At 40.7% G+C, this 26,640-nt stretch overlaps 1 protein-coding gene across 1 annotated transcript; it reads right to left on the bottom strand.

Annotated features, from left to right (window-relative positions):
* Positions 1-6,494: 6,494 nt before the first annotated feature.
* On the bottom strand, positions 6,495-8,487 carry IER5L (immediate early response 5 like). Its single transcript, XM_053695917.1, has one exon. It carries the CDS (start codon positions 8,451-8,453, stop codon positions 7,515-7,517), a length of 939 nt encoding a protein of 312 aa, XP_053551892.1. The 5' UTR covers positions 8,454-8,487; the 3' UTR covers positions 6,495-7,514.
* Positions 8,488-26,640: the final 18,153 nt, after the last annotated feature.

Genomic DNA, 26,640 nt, shown 5'->3' with positions numbered 1-26,640 from the left:
TATCTGTCAATCTAACTCTTCAACTCCCCCAATCTTCTTATCTCCCCTATGTATCCCTATTCTCTCTCCCCCTCCTCATTTATCTCCCCTTATATCCCTCTTCTCTCTCTCTCTCCCTACCCCACTTTTCTCTCCCTCTTCTTTCTTCCTATATATCCCTCTTCTCTCCCTATCCATTTCATGCCTCCCCTCCCTGCTATTCCTTTTCTCTCCCTTTCTGTTTCTCTCATTTCTTCCTCATATTGCCTGTTTCAGACCACCCTATCTTCTCTCAGTTAAACTTTCTCTCTCCTGCAACTTTTTTCTCTTGCTCTCCCCACTCTCTCACCCTACTCACAATCCCCCTCACTACTCTCTTACAATCCCCCCTAACCACTCTCCCACCCTACCCTCACAATCCCCCTTACCACTCTATCACCCTACCCTTACAATTCCCCTCACCACTCACTTCCTCATTTTTCTCTATTTTCACACTCTCCTCTTTAATCTCTGCTTTATTCCTCTTTGCCCCGCTGTCTATCCATCTCTCTCACTGTGAAATGTTCTAAATCTGTCTATTTCTCCTGTTTTCTGATTGTTTGCCTTACACTATCTTCCCACATGGACCTGTCTAATTTTGCCTCATTGTGCCTGTCTCTCTGCAGTGGTATAGCAGGTACCTAGAAGCCCACGTTGTGCCTCTTCTCTTCCTCCCTATCCCTCTTCTCTCCCCTCTATCCCTCTTCTCTCCCCATCCCTATTGCTCTTCTCTCTGTCCCTATACCTCTCCACCTCTCTCATTCCTCTTATCTCCCTTCTGTATCCCTCTTCTCTCCCCCTCCCTATTGCTCTTCTCTCTGTCCCTATACCTCTCCACCTCTCTCATTCCTCTTATCTCCCTTCTGTATCCCTCTTCTATCCCCCTCCCTATCCCTCTTCTCTCCCCCTCCCTAACCCTCTTCTCTCTGTCCCTATACCTCTCCACCTCTCTCATTCCTCTTATCTCCCTTCTGTATCCCTCTTCTCTCCCCCTCCCTATTGCTCTTCTCTCTGTCCCTATACCTCTCCACCTCTCTCATTCCTCTTATCTCCCTTCTGTATCCCTCTTCTATCCCCCTCCATATCCCTCTTCTATCCCCCTCCATATCCCTCTTCTCTCCCCCTCCCTAACCCTCTTCTCTCTGTCCCTATACCTCTCCACCTCCTCCATTCCTCTTATCTCCCTTCTGTATCCCTCTTCTCTCCGCTTCCCTATCTCTCTTCTTTCCCCCACCCTATCCCTCTTTTCTCCCTCCCCTCTCCATCCCTAAACCTCTCCACTTCCCCATTCCTCTTATCTCCCCTCTATATACCTCTTATCTCCCCCTCCCTATCCCTCTTCTCTCCCTCCTTATCCCTCTTCTCTCCCCTCTGTCCCTCTTCTCTCCCCCTCCCTATCCCTCTCCTCTCCCCCTCCCTATCGCTCTTCTCTCTGTCCCTATACCTCTCCACCTCTCTCCTTCCTCTTATCTCCCTTCTGTATCCCTCTTCTATCCCCCTCCCTATCCCTCTTCTCTAACCCTCTTCTCTCTGTCCCTATACCTCTCCACCTCCCCCATTCCTCTTATCTCCCTTCTGTATTTCTCTTCTCTCTGCTTCCCTATCTCTCTTCTTTCCCCCGCCCTATCCCTCTTTTCTCCCTCCCCTCTCCATCCCTAAACCTCTCCACCTCCCCATTCCTCTTATCTCCCCTCTATATACCTCTTATCGCCCCCTCCCTATCCCTCTTCTCTCCCTCCCTATCCCTCTTCTTTACATCCCTATAACTCTCCCCCTCACCCATTCCTCTAATCTCCCCTCTGTATCCCTCTTCTCTCTGCATCGATTTCCCTCTTCTCTCCGCCTCCCTATCCTCTTCTCTCCCCCTCCATATCCCTCATCTCTCTGTCCCTATACCTCTCCACCTCCCCCATTCCTCCTCTTACCTCACCTCTGTATCCTTCTTCTATCCCCCTCCCTATCCCTCTTCTGTCCCTCACCCTATCCCTCTTCTCTCTCCTGCCCTAACCCTCTTCTCTCCCCTGCCCTATCCCTCTTCTCTCCCCTGCCCTATACCTCTCCCCCTCCCCCATTCCTCTTTTCTCCCCTCTGTATCCCTCTTCTCTCTGCATCCATTTCCCTCTTCTCTCCGCCTTTCTATCCCTCTTCTCTCCGCCTTTCTATCCCCCTTCTCTCCCCCTCCCTATCCCTCTTCTCCCCCTCCCTATCCCTCTTCTCTCTGCCCCTATTCCTTTCCAACTCCACTAATCCTGTTATACCCCCAATGTATCCCTCTTCTTTCTCTCCCTCCTCATTTATCTCCCCTCTATGTCTCTCTTCTCTATCTCTCCCTATCCCTCTCCCTCCCTTCCCCACTTTTCTCTCTTTTCTCTACCTCCATTTCCCACTTCTCTCTCCTCTATCCCTCTTCTCTCTCCCTCCCTAACCCACTTCTCTCTCCCTCCCTCTCTAACATTCTTCTTTCTTTCTATATATCCCTCTTCTCTCCCTATCCATGTCATCTCTCCTCTCCCTGCTATTCCTTTTCTCGCCCTTTCTGTCTCTCTCATTTCTTCCTCATATTGCCTGTTTCAGACCACCCTATCTTCTCTCACTTAAACTTTCTCTCTCCTGTTATTTTTTTTCTCTTGCTCTCCCCACACACAATCCCCCTCACTACTCTCTTACAATCCCCCCTCACCACTCTCTTACAATCCCCCCTCACCACTCTCCCACCCTACCCTCACAAACCCCCTCACCACTCTCCCACCCTACCCTTACAATCTCGCTCACCAATCTCTAATCCTACCCTTACTATTCCCCTCACCACTCTCTTACCCTACCCTCACCATCCCCCTCACGTCACCACCCTCACAATCCCCCTCACCCCTCTTCCACCCTACCCTTACAATCACCCTCACCACTCTCTAACCCTACCCTTACAATCACCCTCACCACTCTCTAACCCTACCCTCACAATCCCCCTCACCACTCTCTTACTCTACCCTCACAATCCCCCTCACCACTCTCTAACCCTAACATCACAATCCCCCTCACCACTCTCTCACCCTACCCTCACAACTCTCTAACCCTACCATCACAATCCCCCTCACCACTCTTACCATACCCTCACAATCACAGTCACCACTCTCTCACACCACCCTCACCACTCTCCAACCCTACCCTCACCACTCTCTCACCCTTCCCTCGCCACTCTCTCACCTCACCCTCACAATCCCCCCTCACCACTCTTTTACTCATATTTTTCTGTTTTCACACTCTCATTTCATCTCTCCTTTATTCCTCTTTGTCCCGCTGTCTATCCATCTCTCTCACAGTGAAATGTTCTAAATCTGTCTATTTCTCTTTTGTTTTCTCATTGTTTGCCTTACACCATGGAACTGTCTAATGTTGCCTCATCATTGTGCCTGTCTCTCTGCAGTGGTATAGCAGGTGGCTAGGAGCGCACACTGTGCCTTTTCTCTGTACCCTCTCTCTGCCTTGCTCTGATTCTCCTTGCAACTGTCTGCATGTCTCTGAGTTTTTCTAGCGATCATTTCTGTGCTGCAGTGTTCTGCTGTATTGTGAATTCCAGCGCGGGGTAACACCAGATCTTTCATAGCAGCAGTATGAAATACATTTAGCAAACTGGTCAATGACCATTACTAACATTGCTGTGACAACAAGGCTCCTGGTCTATATAAAGGAGATTTCATGTCTTTCATACATACAATTCTGATACACATTTTGTTGTGTTCTAGCTTATTTTATTAATAAAATATATGTTTTAGGAGACAGAGAGACGTGGCATTAATTATAGACATTAAAGAATTCTCTTTCAGTAAAAGAAATAGATCATTATTTTACCATTAAAAACTGTATATATAGACATACAAACATATACCCATAGGATTCTACACACTGCACAATTTCTTTACACATCCACTCTCTCTACCCTGCACAGAGTGGCACGCTGGGCTGGCTTGGTGCTGGGAAGAAGACTTGCACTTGAAAACAGAATATGGAGGACAATTTGTAGCCACCATGAACAGACTGGGATATATAGTGACACAAAACTAAATATTTGTAGAGCACTACAATTGTGTGAAAGAAAAGACTAGCACACTGGATATCTAACTGGTAATGTATTGTAAAACAAAGATTCAAATCATTGTGGGTAGGGAGCTTTTTTGGCACATTTATTACAGAATATACTTTCATATAAACTACATTGTAACAAGTGCTTTAAATGTGCAGATCCAATGATTTGAGATTCAATTCATTGCATCCTGCCTTGGACAACATCACAGTATTTGACCGGTTTACACAATTAAAGCTATTATTTTAAGCTTGCATTTTTTTCTAATGCAACCCTATCCTAGCAATGTGATCTCTGGCTGAACTTGCATTCTAACCGAATGAACTATGTGGAGCTGTGAAGCTTTTGAAGAAGTTTGAAAAATCACAGCAATCCCGCCACGGTGTGTCAGGGGACAAGAACTGCTATGTGATAAGCTCTTTCTGTAAAGATTTGGAAATATTGGCAAACAATCTCACACCTTCAGCACAGGCTGCGTGTCTACCAAAGCGCCACTAGGAGGAGCTCTGACAACTGCTTACACACGCTGCTGGGCAGACTGGAGATTTCTTCTATAAACCTATTTCTTTATGTGCTGCTAAATAAAAATACCCTGTGCTGGAAGCATCACTTCAGCAGACTTTTCTCATTACTCTTTATGTTAAACTCTTTATTCACATCTATCACCCAATAGGTACATCGCACATATACTATATTTCTATTTATTATATATACATATATATTTATCTGTATCTATCTATTTATTATATATATATAATTATATATATATATACACACATATATATGTGTGTGTGTATCTGACTGTATATATTTCTGTCTATCTGTGTATATCTATCCATTTATCTATCAATCTCTATCTGTATCTAAACTACCTATCAACTATATATCTATCATCTTCTATATGTATCTATCTGTCTGTATCTAAACTACCTACCATCTATCTAAATCTATGATCTATCCAGTGAAACTTTGTTAGAATCGACTACATTGTTGTTGTATGCATTTTCTGCTATCATTGCTGTAATATTTTATTTGTAACAGTGTTATTCTGTGCGTGAAATGAGCCCATATAGCACTCAATCATGGTACCTATGGGGGGGGGGGGGTCTGGAAACAAACAGCAGAACATGGGCTCCTGTTAGAAATACACAAACTTCATGGGATTTACTCTCACTGTGAGGTCATCCTATAGGTGATCAGATGGGCTTCTTCTTTCATTTGCTTATAAAACACACGCACCACCAAGTGGCACAGAGCTGTGATAACAAACACAAGTTTTCCAGTGAATAGGATGAGATGATAAAGTCTGCTGCTACTTGGGAACAGGAGAGAGTTATATGTAAGAGGATCAGACCAATAGCGCACATTATATTATAGAATGCCAGTGGCTCATCACTTTATACGTGTTAGTTAGTGGCCTCCTTGGCACATTAATATTCTACATCTAGCTGATCTTGTTAATGCTGCCCAGCATAATAGGCATGAGATGTGTGTGCTTTAATAATGTGCATTTATGTGATGCACTCCGAGTCAGAATGATCCCCCATATCTCACATATAGTCACAGTGGGCACAGGATTATATAAGGATCATGTGGTCTCCTTGGCACATTAATATTCTACCTCTGGCTGATCTTATAAATGCAGCCCAGCTAGTGGGTGATAGGCATGAGATGTGTGTGCTGTAATAATGTGCATTTATGTGATGCACTCCGAGTCAGAATGATCCCCCATATCTCACATATAGTCACAGTGGGCACAGGATTATATAAGGATCATGTGGTCTCCTTGGCACATTAATATTCTACCTCTGGCTGATCTTATAAATGCAGCCCAGCTAGTGGGTGATAGGCATGAGATGTGAGTGCTGTAATAATGTGCATTTATTTATGTGATGCACTCAGAGTCAGAAGGGAGCCCCATATCTCACATATAGTCACAGGAATATATAAAGGGACCATGTGGCCTCCCTGGAGTTGGGGACCCAGATGTATGTGCACCCCTTGTGCCATGATTGTTGTACCAATGGATGTACAGGGGGTATGGGGAGATACCCAGTACAGAGCACAACTACGTAAGTGAATACATTAAAAGCATAACTGGGGTCCCAGCACTGCAGCTTTAGGCAGTGGTCTCAGAAGTGAATATACCTGGATGTGGGTAGCAGTACCCCATGTCCTTATGGCATGCTTGATAAACCCAGGAGCCCCCATTTTCTTTGAATTGTACCCCTGGCTTCTAAGATTGTGGGTTATTCCATATATATATATATATATATATATATATATACACATACCATTGTCTGGATCCTAAATATTCTTCCCGGCTTCTACATTTTAAATAGATTTGTCAACTCCTGCATTATGGTATCAGATTAAACCAAGTTCCAGACCAAGGAGATTTGCATAAACTTTTTCTTTTTATTTAGAATATAAATTTAAACAAATAAAATTTAACAGTTTACCCGGTGATACATTTCAATATACACAAAATACATGAACACAAGAAATTCTAACGTTTGGCAACGTTAATACACATAGTGCTTGTAATGTGACTTGGCATTGCAGGTTCCCCTACGATCTCCTTTTTACAACAAAAGGCTTAAAATGCCAAATTAATAAAAAAAATGAATAAAACTATTTGGACACAGATTTAACCACAACACCAAACAATGCTGGTTCTATGAAGTCAGTTGAAGGCTGAAACCAGAACAGAAAAACTTTAGTGAAACAGAACCCCTCAGTCAGTCATAAAACATAGTGTATTTCTCTTTTTTACAGCTTCATTGGAGAGTTGGAGTAGCTTTTTCTATGTTGTACTTTCTGTCCCAGGACATTATGTTAATGGAATAAGTGACATTACAGCCCTCCCCCTATTTGCCGATACAACATTAGCTGCAAGAGGTCACAACACATCAGTATCAGCTAGAAATGGGTATAAAGTTATAATGTTATCATTTCTGCCTTCATCTTTTTTAAGTCCAGGGCAGACAAAGGCTTGAGGAGGGAGACAAGGGATCTAGCTCATGGGTTTGCTCTACACTGTTCCTTTCTGTACAAAATAGCACTAAACTATTGCTGTTTAACCCGTTCAGAGCCGCATACAGAATAGGTGCAAGAACACCTTACAAACAGTTAGTTTGGGGCTAGTTTGCTTTGTCCCTACCCATAAACTACTGTCCTGTCTCCCCTTCCTGAAGCCTTTGTAAACCTTTCAGTTCGGCATTACGAGTTAGAACACAATAAACTGCAATTAAATAGGTGCATTTTAATTTGTCTTTGCAAAAATAAAGTCCACAATATCTTTAGGATTATGTACACTTTTTCTCAATATAAAAAAACTCATTATTTGCAAGTCCTGATATCAGTGTCATTCCCAGAGCAAGTCCCTCAGTGTCACTAAAGTCCCAGAGAAGTGACGCTAGAAAGCCACAATCGCCCTAGTCCAGGCTCCCAGGCTAGCCAGCGCCTGCTTGCCACATAAGTGTCCGTTGAGTGCCTGCTCAGAGTCCGCCTGCCGGCTCACAAAGCCCGAGAAGCCGGAGCCAAACATTGAGATGAGGTTGGAGATGTTGGAAGAGTCCGTGTGCTCTATAGGGGGCCCCATCTGCGAGCAGGAGAAGTCCTCATATCTGCCCCGCTTGCAGGGCACAAAGTGCTGCTCCAGCTCCTCGTCCTCCCCAGGCGCAGAGCTGTACCCGTAGCCCAGCTGGGGATACTTGCGTTTTGGTGTAGGACAGGGGCTGGGGACAGGTGGTGGCACACTGGGCAGCGCCGGGACCCCTTGGCACGGGCACTGTGATGAGGCACAACAGTCTTGGTGCAGGTAGCCGTTATCCACTGTGGTTACAACGTGGGTGTCAAGGTCCAGTACGGTGGTCTGGCTGCAGTGTACTCCACCAGCAGCGCAACCGAAATCCTTGCCAGGGAGAGGGGTGTGCGCACAGGGAGGCAGCTCCACTGGCTGCTGCTCCTCCGGTTCCATAAGCAGAAGCTCTCCGGGCTGGATCCTGGGCAGCTGGTGGATCTCGTCGTCCCCCTCCTCGGGGATCTGTAGCGGACTGAGCTCGGGGATAGCTTCGCACTCCATGGGCTGCTGGTGCGATGGCTGGGGCGCAAGGAACGGCTGCCGCCTGTACAGCTCAGCGTAGCGTTCGTTCAGGTACAGCTGCCTCGCGTTTCGGAGCACGTAGGAGACCAGTAGGTTCTTATGGAGCTTGATACCGCCCCGCTGGGTGCGGGAGCTGTGAATCTTCCGCAGGGATAAGCTGATCAAACTCTGCGCATCTAGAGCGCACTCCATGCTGCACCGGCCCTTACTAGGAGCGCGCTGTGCCAACGCTCCCCAGCGGTCTCTCATATACTCTTACTGTGCGCCCCCAGCGGCCGCCGGCTCAGCCTCACAGCTCGTTGTGCTTGTTACTCCAGCCAGCCAGTCTATTTGTACTCGACTGGGAACTCCGCCCACCACGCTCATAGCCTATGGCATGTGAGGCAAATAAGTGACTGACAGCAAAACCCCACCCCATCAAAAAGCTCTCAGCCAATAGCAATAACGCGGTTCCTATGTCCCATTCAAAAGTGATCTGTGGCTTTGGTGCTGGGAACGATGCAAGTGGTCGGAAACACCGGGAGCTGCGCTTAAGCACACGGTTATGACAGGTTGCACAAGTGTCAAGGTGCCAGGGCACTGTGTACATGGTCAGGGTTGGCATCTTTTCTGTATCTGTATATGCAAATCACAGTCAGCGTGTTCTAATAAACCACAGGTGTATAAAGCGGGGTGAACCAGGGCACAAGGAGCGGTATTCACTAACGCCCACCAGCCTCAGCAGACCCCGTGTTATGCTGCACAAACAAGGGAGCTTCACTGAATTCTGCACATAGGATAAGGATAAACATGAGGATCTGCTGGAGCAACATAAGCTGATGGGCGTTATATTGTACTGTGTAATAACGGTGCCTATAAGCTTCATTCTCTGTGGGAAATACATATGTACCTATTAGTGCAGTAACGTATTTGTATGTGCACAACTGCTGCCATTTATCTCTGATCTACTAAACACATAGAGCTAGATTACAAGTGCAGTATTTCCCCACCACCACTAAAACTCAGCTAGAGTTAAGTTTTTTGCGCTTGTTCGGTTGCGCTCATATTACAAGTAAAAAAAACCATAATTTTGTGATAGCGGTAACCCAAATCAGGCGAAAAACCTAACTTAACCCAAAAACTATCACTTTTTCGCAGTCCCCATAGAAGCCAACAGAAAAAAAAAATGTTAAAAAAACCTAACCCCATAAACAACATAGCATAATCACATTAGCAAATGTAAAATATTTACAGTAAATACATAGTTAAAATCTTTATTAAATATGAATATTGCATAAATATGTTTTATCATGTTTTTATCTGCTTAATGGCAAAGGGCTCTAATGCACTTATATGTATGTTTATATGTGTGTACATATATATTCATGTGTTTATATGTGTATGACTGTAAATACATATATATACACGCACATACTACAACTACATCTTTAGACATGCATATGTATGTATCTCAATGTTAAAACCATTTGCAGCCTTTTTGTTCCTAACACCCAAGATCTCATATCTGCACCCTTAAAACTTTTTGGTGCAATATTTTTATACATTTTTTTTTTACCAGACAGTGTTAACATGAGGGTAACTGTATTTTTGAAGTGTTTTATGCAACTTTTTTGTTTAGGAAAACAGTTAACTACAGCTCTGAGATCACTGTAGGATTGAAGCGTAAATGGTGATTTTGAAATATCAGTGCAATGAAAAAGGCTTGCGAAAAGATATCACTTGCACAAAACAATTTGCACCTCACTTGTAATCTAGCCCATAATATGTAATTAGATGGGAACATTCAGTGACACTATAGATACATAGGTACATATAGCCCATATGTAATCAGTGTGTGCTATTGCTGTATATGTTTTATACACACTGTGCTTATATAATATGTAATTAGATGGGAACATTCAGTGACACTATAGATACATAGGTACATATAGCCCATATGTAATCAGTGTGTACTACTGCTGTATATGTTTTATACACACTGTGCTAATATAATATGTAATTAGATGGGAACATTCAGTGACACTATAGATACATAGCCCATATGTAATCAGTGTGTACTACTGCTGTATATGTTTTATACACACTGTGCTAATATAATATGTAATTAGATGGGAACATTCAGTGACACTATAGATACATAGCCCATATGTAATCAGTGTGTACTACTGCTGTATATGTTTTATACACACTGTGCTAATATAATATGTAATTAGATGGGAACATTCAGTGACACTATAGATACATAGGTACATATAGCCCATATGTAATCAGTGTGTACTACTGCTGTATATGTTTTATACACACTGTGCTTATATAATATGTAATTAGATGGGATCATTCAGTGACACTATAGATACATAGGTACATATAGCCCATATGTAATCAGTGTGTACTACTGCTGTATATGTTTTATACACACTGTGCTAATATAATATGTAATTAGATGGGAACATTCAGTGACACTATAGATACATAGGTACATATAGCCCATATGTAATCAGTGTGTACTACTGCTGTATATGTTTTATACACACTGTGCTTATATAATATGTAATTAGATGGGATCATTCAGTGACACTATAGATACATAGGTACATATAGCCCATATGTAATCAGTGTGTACTACTGCTGTATATGTTTTATACACACTGTGCTAATATAATATGTAATTAGATGGGAACATTCAGTGACACTATAGATACATAGCCCATATGTAATCAGTGTGTACTACTGCTGTATATGTTTTATACATAATGTGCTAATAGAATATGTAATTAGATGGGAACATTCAGTGACATTATAGATATATAGGTACATATAGCCCATATGTAATCAGTGTGTACTACTGCTGTATATGTTTTATACACACTGTGCTAATATAATATGTAATTAGATGGGAACATTCAGTGACACTATAGAGACATAGGTACATATAGCCCATATGTAATCAGTGTGTGCTATTGCTGTATATGTTTTATACACACTGTGCTAATATAATATGTAATTAGATGGGAACATTCAGTGACACTATAGATACATAGGTACATATAGCCCATATGTAATCAGTGTGTGCTATTGCTGTATATGTTTTATACACACTGTGCTTATATAATATGTAATTAGATGGGAACATTCAGTGACACTATAGATACATAGGTACATATAGCCCATATGTAATCAGTGTGTACTACTGCTGTATATGTTTTATACACACTGTGCTAATATAATATGTAATTAGATGGGAACATTCAGTGACATTATAGATATATAGTTACATATAGCCCATATGTAATCAGTGTGTACTACTGCTGTATATGTTTTATACACACTGTGCTAATATAATATGTAATTAGATGGGAACATTCAGTGACACTATAGATACATAGCCCATATGTAATCAGTGTGTACTACTGCTGTATATGTTTTATACACACTGTGCTAATATAATATGTAATTAGATGGGATCATTCAGTGACACTATAGATACATAGGTACATATAGCCCATATGTAATCGGTGTGTACTACTGCTGTATATGTTTTATACACACTGTGACTGTGCCAATATAATATGTAATTAGATGGGAACATTCAGTGACATTATAGATATATAGGTACATATAGCCCATATGTAATCAGTGTGTACTACTGCTGTATATGTTTTATACACACTGTGCTAATATAATATGTAATTAGATGGGAACATTCAGTGACACTATAGATACATAGGCACATATAGCCCATATGTAATCAGTGTGTACTACTGCTGTATATGTTTTATACACACTGTGCTAATATAATATGTAATTAGATGGGAACATTCAGTGACACTATAGATACATAGCCCATATGTAATCAGTGTGTACTACTGCTTTATATGTTTTATACACACTGTGCTAATATAATATGTAATTAGATGGGAACATTCAGTGACACTATAGATACATAGGCACATATAGCCCATATGTAATAAGTGTGTACTACTGCTGTATATGTTTTATACATAATGTGCTAATAGAATATGTAATTAGATGGGAACATTCAGTGACACACACACACACATATATATATATAAAAAAGTGCATATAGCCCATATGTAACCAGTATGTGCTACAGCTGTATATGTTTTATACACACTGTGACTGTGCCAATATAATATGTAATTAGATGGGAACATTCAGTGACCCTATAGATACATAGGTACATATAGTCCATATGTAATCAGTGTGTGCTACTGCTGCTGTATATGTTTTATACACACTGTGCCAATAGAATATGTAATGAGATGGTACATTCAATTACGCTATAGATACATAGGTACATATAGTCCTGTTATATGTAACCAGTGTGTACTACTGCTGTATATGTTTTATACACACTGTGCTTATATAATATGTAACACACACAAGCACATGTACATACATATGTATATGTGTGTGTGTATTTGTGTGTATGTATGTCTGTATGTATGTGTGTGTGTGTGTCTATTTGTGTGTATGTATGTATGTGTGTCTGTATGTATATGTATGTCTGTATGTATGTGTGTGTGTATGTCTATTTGTATTGGTGTGTGTGTATTTGTGTGTATGTATGTATGTGTGTCTGTATGTATATGTATGTATGTGTGTGTGTATGTATATTTGTATTGGTGTGTGTGTGTGCGTCTGTATGTGTGTGTGTGTATTTGTGTGTATGTATGTCTGTATGTATATTTGTATTGGTGTGTGTGTGTGCGGGCGTCTGTATGTGTGTGTGTGTATGTATATGTATGTATGTGTATGTATGTGTGTGTCTGTATGTATGTCTGTATGTGTGTGTGTATGTATGTGTATGTATATTTGTATTGGTGTGTGTGCGTGTCTGTATGTGTATGTATATGTATGTATGTATGTCTGTATGTATATTTGTATTGGGGTGTATGTATGTGTGTCTGTATGTATATATGTCTGTATGTATGTGTGTGTATGTATATTTGTATTGGTGTGTGCGTCTGTATGTATGTGTGTGTGTATGTATATTTGTATTGGTGTGTATGTGTATGTCTGTATGTGTATGTATATTTGTATTGGTGTGCGTGTGTGTATGTCTGTATGTGAGTATGCATGTGTGTGTATGCATGTATTTATGTATGTATGTGTTTTTATGTATATTTGTGTGTATGTACTTATGTATGTGTGTGTATGTAAATGTATGTCTGTATATGTGTGTGTATAGGTATATGCATGTATGTATATGTATGTGTGCGTATGCGTGTATGTATGTGTACACACATATACATAAAAACACACATACATAAATAATTATACATACACGCATACATATATACATACACACACACAAATACATACATAAACACACATACATAGAAACACACACACCCATACAAATATACATACATACACACACACACACACAAATACACTCACATAGTACATATGTATGTATATATGTGTATGTCTCTATGTAAGTATGTGTGTGTATGTATATGTATGTCTGTATATGTGTGTGCATGTGTATATGCCTGTATATATGTATTTATGTGTGTGTATGGATACGTGCAGGGCCGTCTTTAATATTGACTGGACCCTGGGCAAACATTTTCTTGCCCCCCCCCCATGCAATTTTGCTCTCCATCCCAACATCCCAAAAATCAACTAAATCAATTTATTTTATATATTTTTTAAAATTATTAGCCCAGCATCATCCACTGCTGGGCTAATCATTTAAAAAAAAAATTGCAATATGTGAAACTGGACCTAAGCAGTACTAATAAGTAAATAAATATATTATATAAATTCCTCCACTCTGGATTAATTTAATATGCTTTTGAATATGATTCTGGTGTGAGATTAGCTGGTAAAAGATATTTAGGGCAGCCAACAGGAGCAAAGCAAGATAAAGACTGAGGAGGAAGCATGGAGGTGCAGACAAATATAAATTTACTGACTGGAACAGCAGAACCACTATGGGAAGCTGTAAAATCTGAGACATAGAGAAATAAAAAACTATCGAGTAGATTACGAGTCTTGCATTAGCCTTAAAAAGCAGCGTTGAGAGGTCCCAACGCTGCTTTTTAATGCCCGCTGGTATTACAATTCTGGCATGTACAGGTGTACCGCTCACTTTTTTTCCGCGACTCGAGCATACTGCAAATCCACTTACGTAAATTGCGTATCTTATCTTTTCAATGGGATTTTCCTAACGCCGGTATTGCGAGTCTTGGAAAAAGTAAGCGGTACAGCCTCTCCTGGCAAGACTGATACCGCATTTAAAAGTCAGTAGTTAAGAGTTTTATGGGCTAACGCCGTAGCATAAAACTCTTAACTAAAGTGCTAAAAAGTACATTAACACCCATAAACTACCTATTAACCCCTAAACCGAGGCCCCCCCACATAGCAAACACTATATTACATTTTTTAACCCCTAATCTGCCTAACCGGACATCGCCGCCACTTCAATAAATGTATTAACCCCTAAACCGCCACACTCCCCCTCGCAAACACTAGTTAAATATTAACCCCTAATCTGCCGTCCCTAACATCGCCAACACCTACCTACATTTATTAACCCCTAATCTGCCGACCCCAACGTCAACGCCACTATATTAAATTTATTAACCCCAAAATCTAAGTCTAACCCTAACACCCCCCTAACTTAAAGGATTACTTTCTGTTATAATTTTTAAGCTAAACAACTAACATATTAAAATTAATAAACATTAATTAAAACCTACTGACCTATATTTTCTCCAAAACGAAGTTTCATAATGTTCTAAAAGTTATATCTTTTATTCGCCGATGATGTCACGTTATCCTGCCCACTATTTTCAGCACTGCATGTTCAAAATACTTAAACCAATAACTTTGTGTTTAAAACGCCATTTTGAAACCTAGGTATTGTAAACGGATTGGTACAGAGCAAACGATACCCACGGAGTGGGTTTGGAAAACAATTAAATTTGCAGACAAGATTTCTGATACACGGTAGAGATATGTTAATGAAATGCTATTGATAAAAAGCGTATTTGGGGTAGTTAGTTAGTAACAGGCATAGAAAATATTTACTTACAGTGGCCCTTTAAATATTATTTAAATAAATCGAAATAAAATTACTACAATTAAATAAATTGTTCCTATTTAAAACTAAATACTTACCTATAAAATAAACCCTAAAATAGCTACAATATAACTAATAGTTAAATTTGCATCTAGCTTAGGGTTTATTTTTATTTTACAGGCAACTTTGTATTTATTTTAACTAGGTAGAATAGTTATTAACTATTTAATAACTTTCTAGTTAAAATAAATATAAATATACCTGTAAAATAAAACCTAACCTAAGTTACAATTACACCTAACACTACACTATAATTAAATAAATTACCTAAATTAACTACAATTAATTACAATTAAATAAAATAAACTAAATTACCGAAATAAAACAAACACTAAATTACAGAAAATAATAAAATTCCAAGTTTTTTAAACTAATTACACCTAATCTAATCCCCTAATAAAATAAAAAAGCCCCCCAAAATAATAAAAATCCCTACTCTATAATAAATTACAAATAGCCCTTAAAAGGGCTTTTTGCGGGGCATTGCCCCAAAGTAATCAGCTCTTTTACCTGTAAAAAAAAAAAGACAATACACCCCCAAATATTACAACCCACCACCCACACACCAAACCCTACTCTAAAACCCACCCAATCCCCCCTTAATAAAACCTAACACTACCCCCTTGAAGATCACCCTACCTTGAGACGTCTTCACCCAACCGGGCAGAAGTGGTCCTCCAGACGGTCCAAAGTCTTCATCCTATCCAGGCAGAAGAGGTTCTCCAGACGGGCAGAAGTCTTCATCCAGACGGCATCTTGTATCTTCATCCATCCGGAGTGGAGCGGGTCCATCTTCAAGACATCCGACGCGGAGCATCCTCTTCGTTCAACGGCGACTGGAACAATGACGGGTCCATTAAATGACGTCATCCAAGATGGCGTCCCTTCAATTCCGATTGGCTGATAGAATTCTATCAGCCAATCGGAATTAAGGTAGAAAAAATCCTATTGGCTGATACATTCAGCCAATAGGATTGAGCTTGCATTCTATCGATTGTTCCAATCAGCCAATAGTATGCAAGCTCAATCCTATTGCCTGTTCTAATCAGCCAATAGGATTGAACTTCAATCCTATTTGCTGATTGTATCAGCCAATAGGATTTTTTCTAACTTAATTCCGATTGGCTGATAGAATTCTATCAGCCAATCGGAATTGAAGGGACGCCATCTTGGATGACGTCATTTAAAGGACTCGTCATTGTTCCAGTCGCCGTCGAACGAAGAGGATGCTCCGCGTCGGATGTCTTGAAGATGGACCCGCTCCGATCCGGATGGATGAAGATAGAAGATGCCGTCTGGATGAAGACTTCTGCCCGTTTGGAGGACCTCCTCTGCCCGGATAGGATGAAGACTTTGGACCGTCTGGAGGACCACTTCAGCCCGGTTGGGTGAAGACATCTCAAGGTAGGGTGATCTTCAAGGGGGTAGTGTTAGGTTTTATTAAGGGGGGATTGGGTGGGTTTTAGAGTAGGGTTGGGTGTGTGGGTGGTGGGTTGTAATGTTGGGGGGTATTGTCTTTTTTTTTACAATTAAAAGAGCTGATTACTTTGGGGCAATGCCCCGCAAAAAGCCCTTTTAAGGGCTATTTGTAATTTAGTATAGGGTAGGGATTTTTTTTATTATTTTGGGGTCTTTTTTATTTTATTAGGGGGATTAGGTGTAATAAGTTTAAAAAACTTGTAATTATTTTATTATTTTCTGTAATTTAGTGGTTTTTTTTCTTCGTACTTTAGTTTATTTAATTGTAATTAATTGTAGTTAATTTAGGCAATTTATTTAATTATAGTGTAGTGTTAGGTGTAATTGTAACTTAGGTTAGGGTTTATTTTACAGGTATATTTGTATTTATTTTAACTAGGAAGTTATTAAATAGTTAATAACTATTTAATAACTATTGTACCTAGTTAAAATAAAAATAAATCCTAAAATAGCTACAATGTAACTATTAGTTATATTGTAGCTATCTTATGGTTTATTTTATAGGTAAGTATTTAGTTTTAAATAGGAATAATTTATTTAATAATATTTTTATTTAGATTTATTTAAATTATATTTAAGTTAGGGGTAGACTTAGGTTTAGGGGTTAATAACTTTATTATAGTGGCGGCGAAGTTGGGGGTGACAGGTAATGTAAGTATAATGTAGGTGTCGGCGGTGTCCGGAGCGGCAGATTAGAGGTTAATAATATAATATAGGCTGCAGCGATGTCGGGGCGGCATATTAGGGGTTAATAAGTGTAATATTAGTGGTGTTTAGACTCGGGGTTCATGTTAGGGTGTTAGGTGTAGACATAAAAAGTATTTCCCCATAGGAATCAATGAGGCTGCGTTAGGAGCTGAACGCTGCTTTTTTGCAGGTGTTAGACTTTTTTTCAGCTGAATCAGCCACATTGATTCCTATGGGGAAATCGTGCACGAGCACGTTTAGCCAGCTCACTGCTACCGTAAGCAGCGCTGGTATTACAGTGAGATGTGGAGCTAAATTTTGCTCTCTGCTCACTTTTCTGCGGCTAACGCCGGGTTTAAAAAAAAACTGTAATACCAGCGTTGTTTGTAGGTAAGCGGTGAGCATATACTGCGCGTTAGCACCGCAAGCCTTACCGACAAAAACTCGTAATCTAGCCATATAAAAATAAACCTTACCTTAATGTGTGAAGTATCAGCATGACACTATACATCAGCCACAGCAGCACGTCACTTCTTTGCTATAAACAAGTTCCCTCTCATCCTGCACTAGACAATGCTGCATGGGGGAGAGGCATGTGTACACTCACTTATTCTTCCCACTGACACCTTTCTACAAAGCACTGTTCCCCTAACAAACTTCAGTCGATACAGACGAGTCACACAGCCTCAAGACTGAAGAGAGCAGTGTGTGCAGCTGCACAGATGCTCAAATCCTCACGTGCCTGCCACTCCAGCTTTCTGCTGCATGCGCCTATAGTCAGCCCTACCCAGAAACAATCCCCACCACCAGAGCAGATACCTGGTAACAGTGGTAACCCCAGCAGGACCTTTTCTGATGCAGTCGGATTGGATGGATGCCGAGTTAGGGCTTAGCATCCAGTGCTGCACAGTGCACATCTAAAACAGCACATGGCACTAGCTTGGAATGTCACATGACACCGGCACGGTCTGGCACAGTTTCTTACAAATCAATATAAGCAGAGAACTTTTGACTGTGACAATATTAGGACTGACTGTGTGTCCCCCCCCATGTCACATGACATCAGCAGTCTGGCATGAACTTTTTTTTTTTAGGACTCTTGGGCCCCTCAATAAAGACTGGGCCCTGGGCAGCTGCCCCTTTTGCCATGTGTTAAAGATGGCCCTGGATATGTGTATATCTATGTATGTATTTGTGTGTATGTATGTGTATATGCGTTTATGTATGTGTGTGTATGTATATGTGTATATCTATGCATATATTTCTGTCTCTATGCATCTGTATGCATCTATGTATGTGTATATATGTATATGTGTGTATGTATGTATAAGTATGTATGTATATGTGTGTGTTTGTATGGGTACATTTGTTTGTAAGTAAGAGTGTGTATGTGTGTGTACATATGCATGCATTTAGGTGTGTATGTGTGTGTACAAATGCATGCATTTAGATGCAATAGTGTGTATATGTGTGTGTGTATGAATGCAAATGTCTGTGTGTTTATATACATTGTATGTGTTTGTATGTATTGTGTGTACATGGGTTTAAATACTGTATGTATGTATTCATGAATCTTATAAGTGTGTATTTGTGTGTGTGAGTCAGAATGTGTAAAAGAAAGAGGATAGGATAGGGGTTGAAAGAATGTGTGGGGAGGGGGAGAGTGAGAAGGAGAGGGGACATGGAATGTAAGAGAGGATGTATGAGAGAGGGATGTAAGAGAGAATGTACGAGAGAGGGATGTAAGAGAGATTGTATGAGAGAGGAAATGTAAAAGAGAATGTATGAGAGAGGCAACGTAAGAGAGAATGTATGAGAGAGGCAACATAAGAGAGAATATATGAGAGAGGCAACATAAGAGAGAATATATGAGAGAGAGAGAGAATGTAAGAGAGAATGTATGAGAGAGGGAATGTAAGATAATGTATGAGAGAGGCAATGTAAGAGAGAATGTATAAGACAGGGATGTAAGAGGGAACATATGAGAGAGGGAATGTGAAAGAGAATGTATGAGAGAAGCAACGTAAGAGAGAATGTATGAGAGAGGCAATGTAAGAGTGAATGTATGAGAGAGGCAACGTAAGAGAAAATGTATGAGAGAGGGAATGTATGAGAGAGGGAATGTAAGAAAGAATGTATGAGAGAGGGAATGTATGAGAGAGGGAATGTAAGAGAGAATGTGTAAGAGAGGGATGTAAGAGAGAATGTATGAAAGAGGGAATGTAAAAGAGAATGTATGAGAGAGGGAATGTAAAAGAGAATATATGGGAGAGGGAATGTAAGAGAGAATGTGTAAGAGAGGGATGTAAGAGAGAATGTATGAGATAGGGAATGTAAAAGAGAATGTATGAGAGAGGCAACGTAAGAGAAAATTTATGGGAGAGGCAACGTAAGAGAAAATGTATGAGAGAGGCAATGTAAGAGACAATGGCCTCGAGTTATCAAGCTGTCAACCGCAAATACGCTGGAATTCCGCAGTGTATTTGTGGCAAGGCTGATTCGCCATAGTTATCAACACCTACTGCCCGGCAAAAGTAGAATATAGTGACGTAAGCTTCGATCCGCCGGACTCAGTCCGACACAGATCGATTCTTACGTCACTACAGATGTTCCAAACGCAAGTTCTGCACAATCTGACTACTTTTGGTAGTTATCAAACTACTACCAGGTACGCTCGCCACCATTCCGGGCCAGCGTACCTGGTTTTCAATCCGCAGCCCTGGAGGCGGCGGATCCCATAGGAATCAATGGGAGTCTGACCATAGTGAAAGTTCATGTTTGCTAGAGCCCGGTATCCCATTGATTCCTATGGGAAACGTCTGCACCTAACACCCTAACATGTACCCCGAGTCTAAACACCCCTAATCTGTCCCCCCCCACACCGCCGCAACTAAATAAATATATGAACCCCTAAACCGCCACTCCTGGACCCCGTCGCCACCTAAATTATACATATTAACCCCTAATCTGCCGCCCCCTATATAAACTTATTAACCCCTATCCTGCGGATCCCGGACCCCGCCGCAACTAAATAAATTTTTTAACCCCTAAACTGCCGCACCCGGAGCCCACCGCCACCTATATTAAAGTCATTAACCCCTATCCTGCCCCCCCACTACACCGCCGCAACCTACATTAAACTCATTAACCCCTAAACCGCCGCTCCCGGACCCCGCCGCAACTAAATTAAATGTTTAACCCTTAAACCGCCGCTCCCGGACCCCGCTGCCACCTATATTAAACTTATTAACCCCTAAACCTAAGTCTAACACTAATACCTACCTAACTTTAATATTATTTTAATAAATCTAAATAAAACTTACTCGTATTAACTAAATTATTCCTATTTAAAACTAAATACTTACCTATAAAATAAACCCTAAGATAGCTACAATATAACTAATAATTACATTGTAGCTATTTTAGGGTTTATATTTATTTTACAGGCAACTTTGTATTTATTTTAACTAGGTACAATAGCTATTAAATAGTTAATAACTATTTAATAGCTACCTAGCTAAATTAATTACAAAATTACCTGTAAAATAAATCCTAACCTAAGTTACAATTAAACCTAACATTACACTATCATTAAATAAATTACCTACAATTACCTAAAATTAAATTAAATAAACTAAACTATAGTACAAAAAAAACCAAACACTAAATTACAGAAAATAAAAAAGAATTACAAGAAGTTTAAACTAATTACACCTAATCTAAGCCCCCTAATAAAATAATAAAGCCCCCCAAAATAAAAAAATGCCCTACCCTATTCTAAATTACCAAGTAACCAGCTCTTTTACCAGCCCTTAAAAGGGCTTTTTGCGGGGCATTGCCCCAAAGTAATCAGCTGTTTTACCTGAAAAATAAAATACAACCTCCCCCCCAACATTAAAACCCACCACCCACATACCCCTACTCTAACCCACCCAATCCCCCCTTAAAAAAAAAAAAACTAACACTACCCCCCTGAAGATCTCCCTACTTTGAGCCGTCTTCACCCAGCCGAGCCAAATTCTTTATCCAATCCGGGCGATGTGGTCCTCCATCCGGTAGAAGTCTTCATCCAAGCGGCAAAGAAGTCGGATTGAGCTTGTATTCTATTGGCTGTTCCAGTCAGCCAATAGAATGCGAGCTCAATCCGATTGGCTGATTGGATCAGCCAATTGGATTGAACTTCAATCTGATTGGCTGATTGAATCAGCCAATCAGATTTTTCCTACCTTAATTCCGATTGGCTGATAGGAACCGTCATTCGTCGTTAGTCCGTCGGAGAAGGTTTTTTTTCTGTATCAGCGGTCTGAAGATGGAGCCGGAAGAAAGAAGATGCCGCTTGGAGGAAGACATCGCCCGGATGGAGGACCTCTTCTTTGCCGCTTGGATGAAGACTTCTACCGGATGGAGGACCACATTGCCCGGATTGGATGAAGAATTCGGCTCGGCTGGGTGAAGATGGCTCAAGGTAGGGAGATCTTCAGGGGGGTAGTGTTAGGTTTTTTTAAGGGGGGATTGGGAGATCGATGACTGTCAGTTAACAACAGTCCGCTGCTCATCTCCCTGTACTTGGTGCGCGGCTTCTTGACAGATTTTTTGATAACTTTGGCAAACGTATTCAGGTCCGCGGCGGCGATGGTAGGCGAGCTTAGGCGAGCGTATTGGGCCGGCGAATGCAGCTAAGTAGACGGCTTCATACATAGAGGCCATAGTATGAGAGAGGAATGTAAGAGACATGTATGAGAGAGGGAATGAAAAAGAGAATGTATGAGAGAGCAAATTTGAAAGAAAATGTATGAGAGAGGGAATGTAAGAGAGAATGTATGAGAGAGGTAATGTAAGAGAATGTATGAGAGAGGGAATGTATGAGAGAGGGAATGAAAGAGAAAATGTAAAATAGGGAATGAGAGAATGTACAAGAGAATGTAAGCAATAATGTATGAGAAAGGAATGTAAGAGAGAGGGAATGTAAGAGATAATTTGTGAGAGAGGAATGTAAGAAAAATGTATGAGAGGGAATGAGAGAGAATGTATGAAAGAGGGAATGTGAAAGAGAATGTATGAGAGAGGGAATGTAAGAGATAATGTGTGAGAGAGAAATGTAAGAAAAATGTATGAGAGGGAATGAGAGAATGTATGAAAGAGGGAATGTGAAAGAGAATATATGAGAGAGGGAATGTAAGAGAGAATGTATGAGAGAGGAATGTAAGAAAGAATGTATGAGAGAGGGAATATAAGAGAGAATGTATGAGAGAGGGAATGTAAGAGAGAATGTATGAGAGGTAATGTAAGAGAATGTATGAGAGAGGGAATGTAAGAGAATGTATGAGAGAGGGAATGAAAGAGAAAATGTATAAAAGGGAGAGAATGTATGAGAGAGAGAATGTAAGCGAGAATGCATGAGAAAGGAATGTAAGAGAGAGTGTATGAGAGAGGAAATGTAAGAGAATGTATGAGAGAGGAAATGTAAGAGAGGATGTATGAGAGAGGGAATGTAAGAGAGAATGTGTGAGAGAGGAATGTAAGAGAAATATATAAGAGAGGGAATGAAAGATAGAATGTATGAGAGAGGGAATGTGAAAGAGAATGTATGAGAGAGGGAATGAAAGAGAGAATGTATGAGAGAGGGAATTTAAGAGGGAATGTAAGAGAGAATGTGTGAGAGAGGAATGTAAGATAAATGTATGAGAGAGGGAATGAAAGAGGAAATGTGAAAGAGAATGTATGAGAGAGGGAATATAAGAGAGAATGTATGAGAGAGGAATGTACGAGAGAATGTATAAGAGAGGGAATGTAAGAGAGAATGTATGAGAGAGGCAATGTAAGAGAGAATGTATGAGAGAGGGTGTGTAAGAGAGAATGTACAAGAGAAGGAATGTAAGATAGAATGTATGAGAGAGGGAATGAAAGAGAATGTGTGAGAGAGGAATGTAAAATAGAATGTATGAGAGAGGGAATGTAAGAGAGAATGTATGAGAGAGGTAATGTAAAAGAAAATGTATGAGGGAATGAAAGAGAAAATGTATAAGAGGGAATGAGAGAATGTATGAGAGAGGGAATGTAAGAGAGAATGTATGAGAAAGGGAATGAAAGAGAGAATGAGAAAATGTATGAGAGAGAGAATGTAAGAATGTATGAGATACAAACAGGTGTACAATATGGGTTGATACTTTCCCTTATGATGTCTGAACCGCAGCCGTCCCACAGTCTCTCCTGGAATCTGTGTAAGTCGGTCAGGTGTGCTAAATGGAGGCGCTGGTTCACTTGGTTGATCGCTTGTGTCCTTCTTTTTCCTCCTCAGTTTTGTATACTCATGACTAGGTACAAAGGATTTGTGCTGAGATATCTAACAAGGCACCACTTAAAGGTGTATATCTACTCACAGTGTATATTGCAGATAACTAGTTCCTTCTCAATGCTAAAAACAATATCACAGATGAATTTTAAAAGTGTATCTTTATTTTAGCCCAACGCGTTTCAACGGACCCAGCCGTCTTTATCAAGAGCAATAAAAGTGCTTTACAAACCAAAGCATACCTTACTGCTACACAGGCGGTCTTTAAATACATAGTTTATTACGCTACCTGTTTCCCCATTGGAGGAGAACAGGTTTACACACGTTTCAAAAATTCAAGCTTTAAATACAATTTAAACATCTAAAAGAACATATAATATGCAATAAAACTATTAAATACAAATGGTTTGTTATTATCGTTATTTTCGCCGGTATGTAGTTCCCTTTCAGGTAGTTTTCTATCGTTCGTCTCCTCTCAGGTCCGATCTGGATAACAAACCATTTGTATTTAATAGTTTTTATTGCATATTATATGTTCTTTTAGATGTTTAAATTGTATTTAAAGCTTGAATTTTTTAAACGTGTGTAAACCTGTTCTCCTCCAATGGGGAAACAGGTAGCTTAATTAACTATGTATTTAAAGACCGCCTGTGTAGCGGTAAGTATGCTTTGGTTTGTAAAGCACTTTTATTGTTCTTGATAAAGACGGCTGGGTCCGTTGAAACGCGTTGGGCTAAAATAAAGATAAACTTTTAAAATTCATCTGTGATATCGTTTTTAGCATTGGGAACGAGCCGGTTATCTGCAATATACACTGCGAGTAGATATACACCTTTAAGTGGTGCCTTGTTAGATATCTCAGCACAAATCCTTTGTACCTAGAGTCATGAGTATACAAAACTGAGGAGGAAAAAGGACACAAGCGATCAACCAAGTGAACCAGCGCCTCAAGAATGTATGAGAGAGGGAAAGTAAGAGAGGATGTATGAGAGAGGGAATGTAATAGAGAATGGGGCATATTTATCAATGTGCTAGCAGACATGATACGAAATAGCGTATCATGTCTTCCGCACATAGCTAAATGCAGACTGTCAGCAATATTCATTGCACCAGCAGTTCTTGTAAACTGTTGGTGCAATGCCCCCCCTGCAGATTTGCGGCCAATCGGTCGCTAGCAGAGGGTGTCAATCAACCCAATCGTATGCGATTGGGTTGATTTCTGTCCGCTGCCTCAGAGCAGGCGGACAAGTTATGGAGCAGCAGTATTTATCTAAAGATTTATTCTTGTGAACTGTTGGTGCAATGCCTCCCCCTGCAGATTCACGGCCAATTGGTCGCTAGCAGGGGGTGTCAATCAACCCGCTCGTATGGAATCAGGTTGATTTCTGTCTGTGGCCTCAGAGCAGGCGGACAAGTTATGGAGCAGCGGTCTTTAGATAAATATGATAAATATGCCCCTATGTGTGAGAGAAAAATGTAAGAGAAATGTATGAGAGAGGGAATGAATGACAGAATCTATGAAAGAGGAAATGTAAGAGAGAATGTGTGAGAGAGGGAATGTAAGAGAGAACGTGTGAGAGAGGAATGTATGAGAGACAGAATTAAAGAGAGAATGGATAAGAGAGGAATGTACAAGAGAACGTATGAGAGAGGGAATGTAAGAGGGAATGTATGAGTGAGGCAATGTAAGAGAGAATGTATGAGAGAGGGAATGAAAGAGAGAATGTGTGAGAGAGGAATGTAAAAGAGAATGTATGAGAGAGGGAATGTAAGAGAGAGAATGAATGAAAGAATGTGTGAGAGAGAAATGTAAAAGAATGTATTAAAGAGAGGGAATGTAAGAGAGAATGTATGAGAGGTAATGTAAAAGAGATGTATGAGAAAGGGAATGAAAGAGAAAATGCATGAGGGAATGAGAGAATGTATGAGAGAGATAATGTATGCGAGAATGTATGAGAGAGGGAATGTAAGAGAGAATGTATGAGAGAGGGAATGAAAGAGACAATGGGACATATTTATCAATGTGCGAGCGGACATAATGCAAAGAAGTGTATCATGTCCGCTGCATTATCATTGCACCAGCAGTTCTTGTGAGCTGCTTGTGCAATGCCGCTCCCTTCAGATTCGCGGCCAATTGGCCGCTTGCAGGGGGTGTCAATCAACCCGATCGTATTCAATCGGGTTGATTTCTGTCCGCCGCCTCAGAGCAGGTGGACAAGTTATGGAGCAGCGGTCTTTAGACCGCTGCTACATAACTTCTGTTTCCGGCGAGCCTTGATAAATATGCCCCTATGTATAAGAGGGAATGAGAGAAATGTATGTAAGAGAGAATGTATGAGAGAGGAAAAGTAAAAGAGAATGTATGAGAGAGGGAATGTATGAGAAAGGGAATGAAAGAGAAAATGTATAAGAGGGAATGAGAGAATGGGGCTAATTTATCAATGTCTGTCCGACATGATACAGCGTATGCTGTCGGCATTCAGCGATGTCTGTCAGATATGATACACTGCAGTGTATCATGTCAGACAGACATTGATACATCGGCCCCAATGTATAAGAGGGAAGAGAAAAATGTAAGAGAGAATGTATGAGAGAGGGAATGCAAGAGAGAATGTACGAGAGAGTAGTCTGCAGTCTGGAGACTGCAGCCTCTTCTAGTCTGCTCTCCTTCATGCTTGTCTCTCCCATGCTACAGCCACTGCCCTCCCCCCGCCTACCAGCACAGCACAGGTAACTCCCTTTGTTAACTTTCTTCCTACAGCCACTGCCCTGCCCCACGCCTCCCACCTCCCAGCACCTATTGAATGGAAGTTGCTGAGCAAGCCCGACTGCTCCCGTCAGCGCCTGGACCGCGTCCAGCGCCA

This window comes from Bombina bombina, chromosome 12 (assembly GCF_027579735.1).
Source record: "Bombina bombina isolate aBomBom1 chromosome 12, aBomBom1.pri, whole genome shotgun sequence".
Taxonomy (NCBI): domain Eukaryota; kingdom Metazoa; phylum Chordata; class Amphibia; order Anura; family Bombinatoridae; genus Bombina; species Bombina bombina.
This window is presented reverse-complemented; position numbering and strand designations above follow the sequence as displayed.

Excerpts from the sequence above, each read along its gene's own strand:
- IER5L (XM_053695917.1), bottom strand. The coding sequence starts at position 8,453 with ATGAGAGACCGCTGGGGAGCGTTGGCACAGCGCGCTCCTAGTAAGGGC.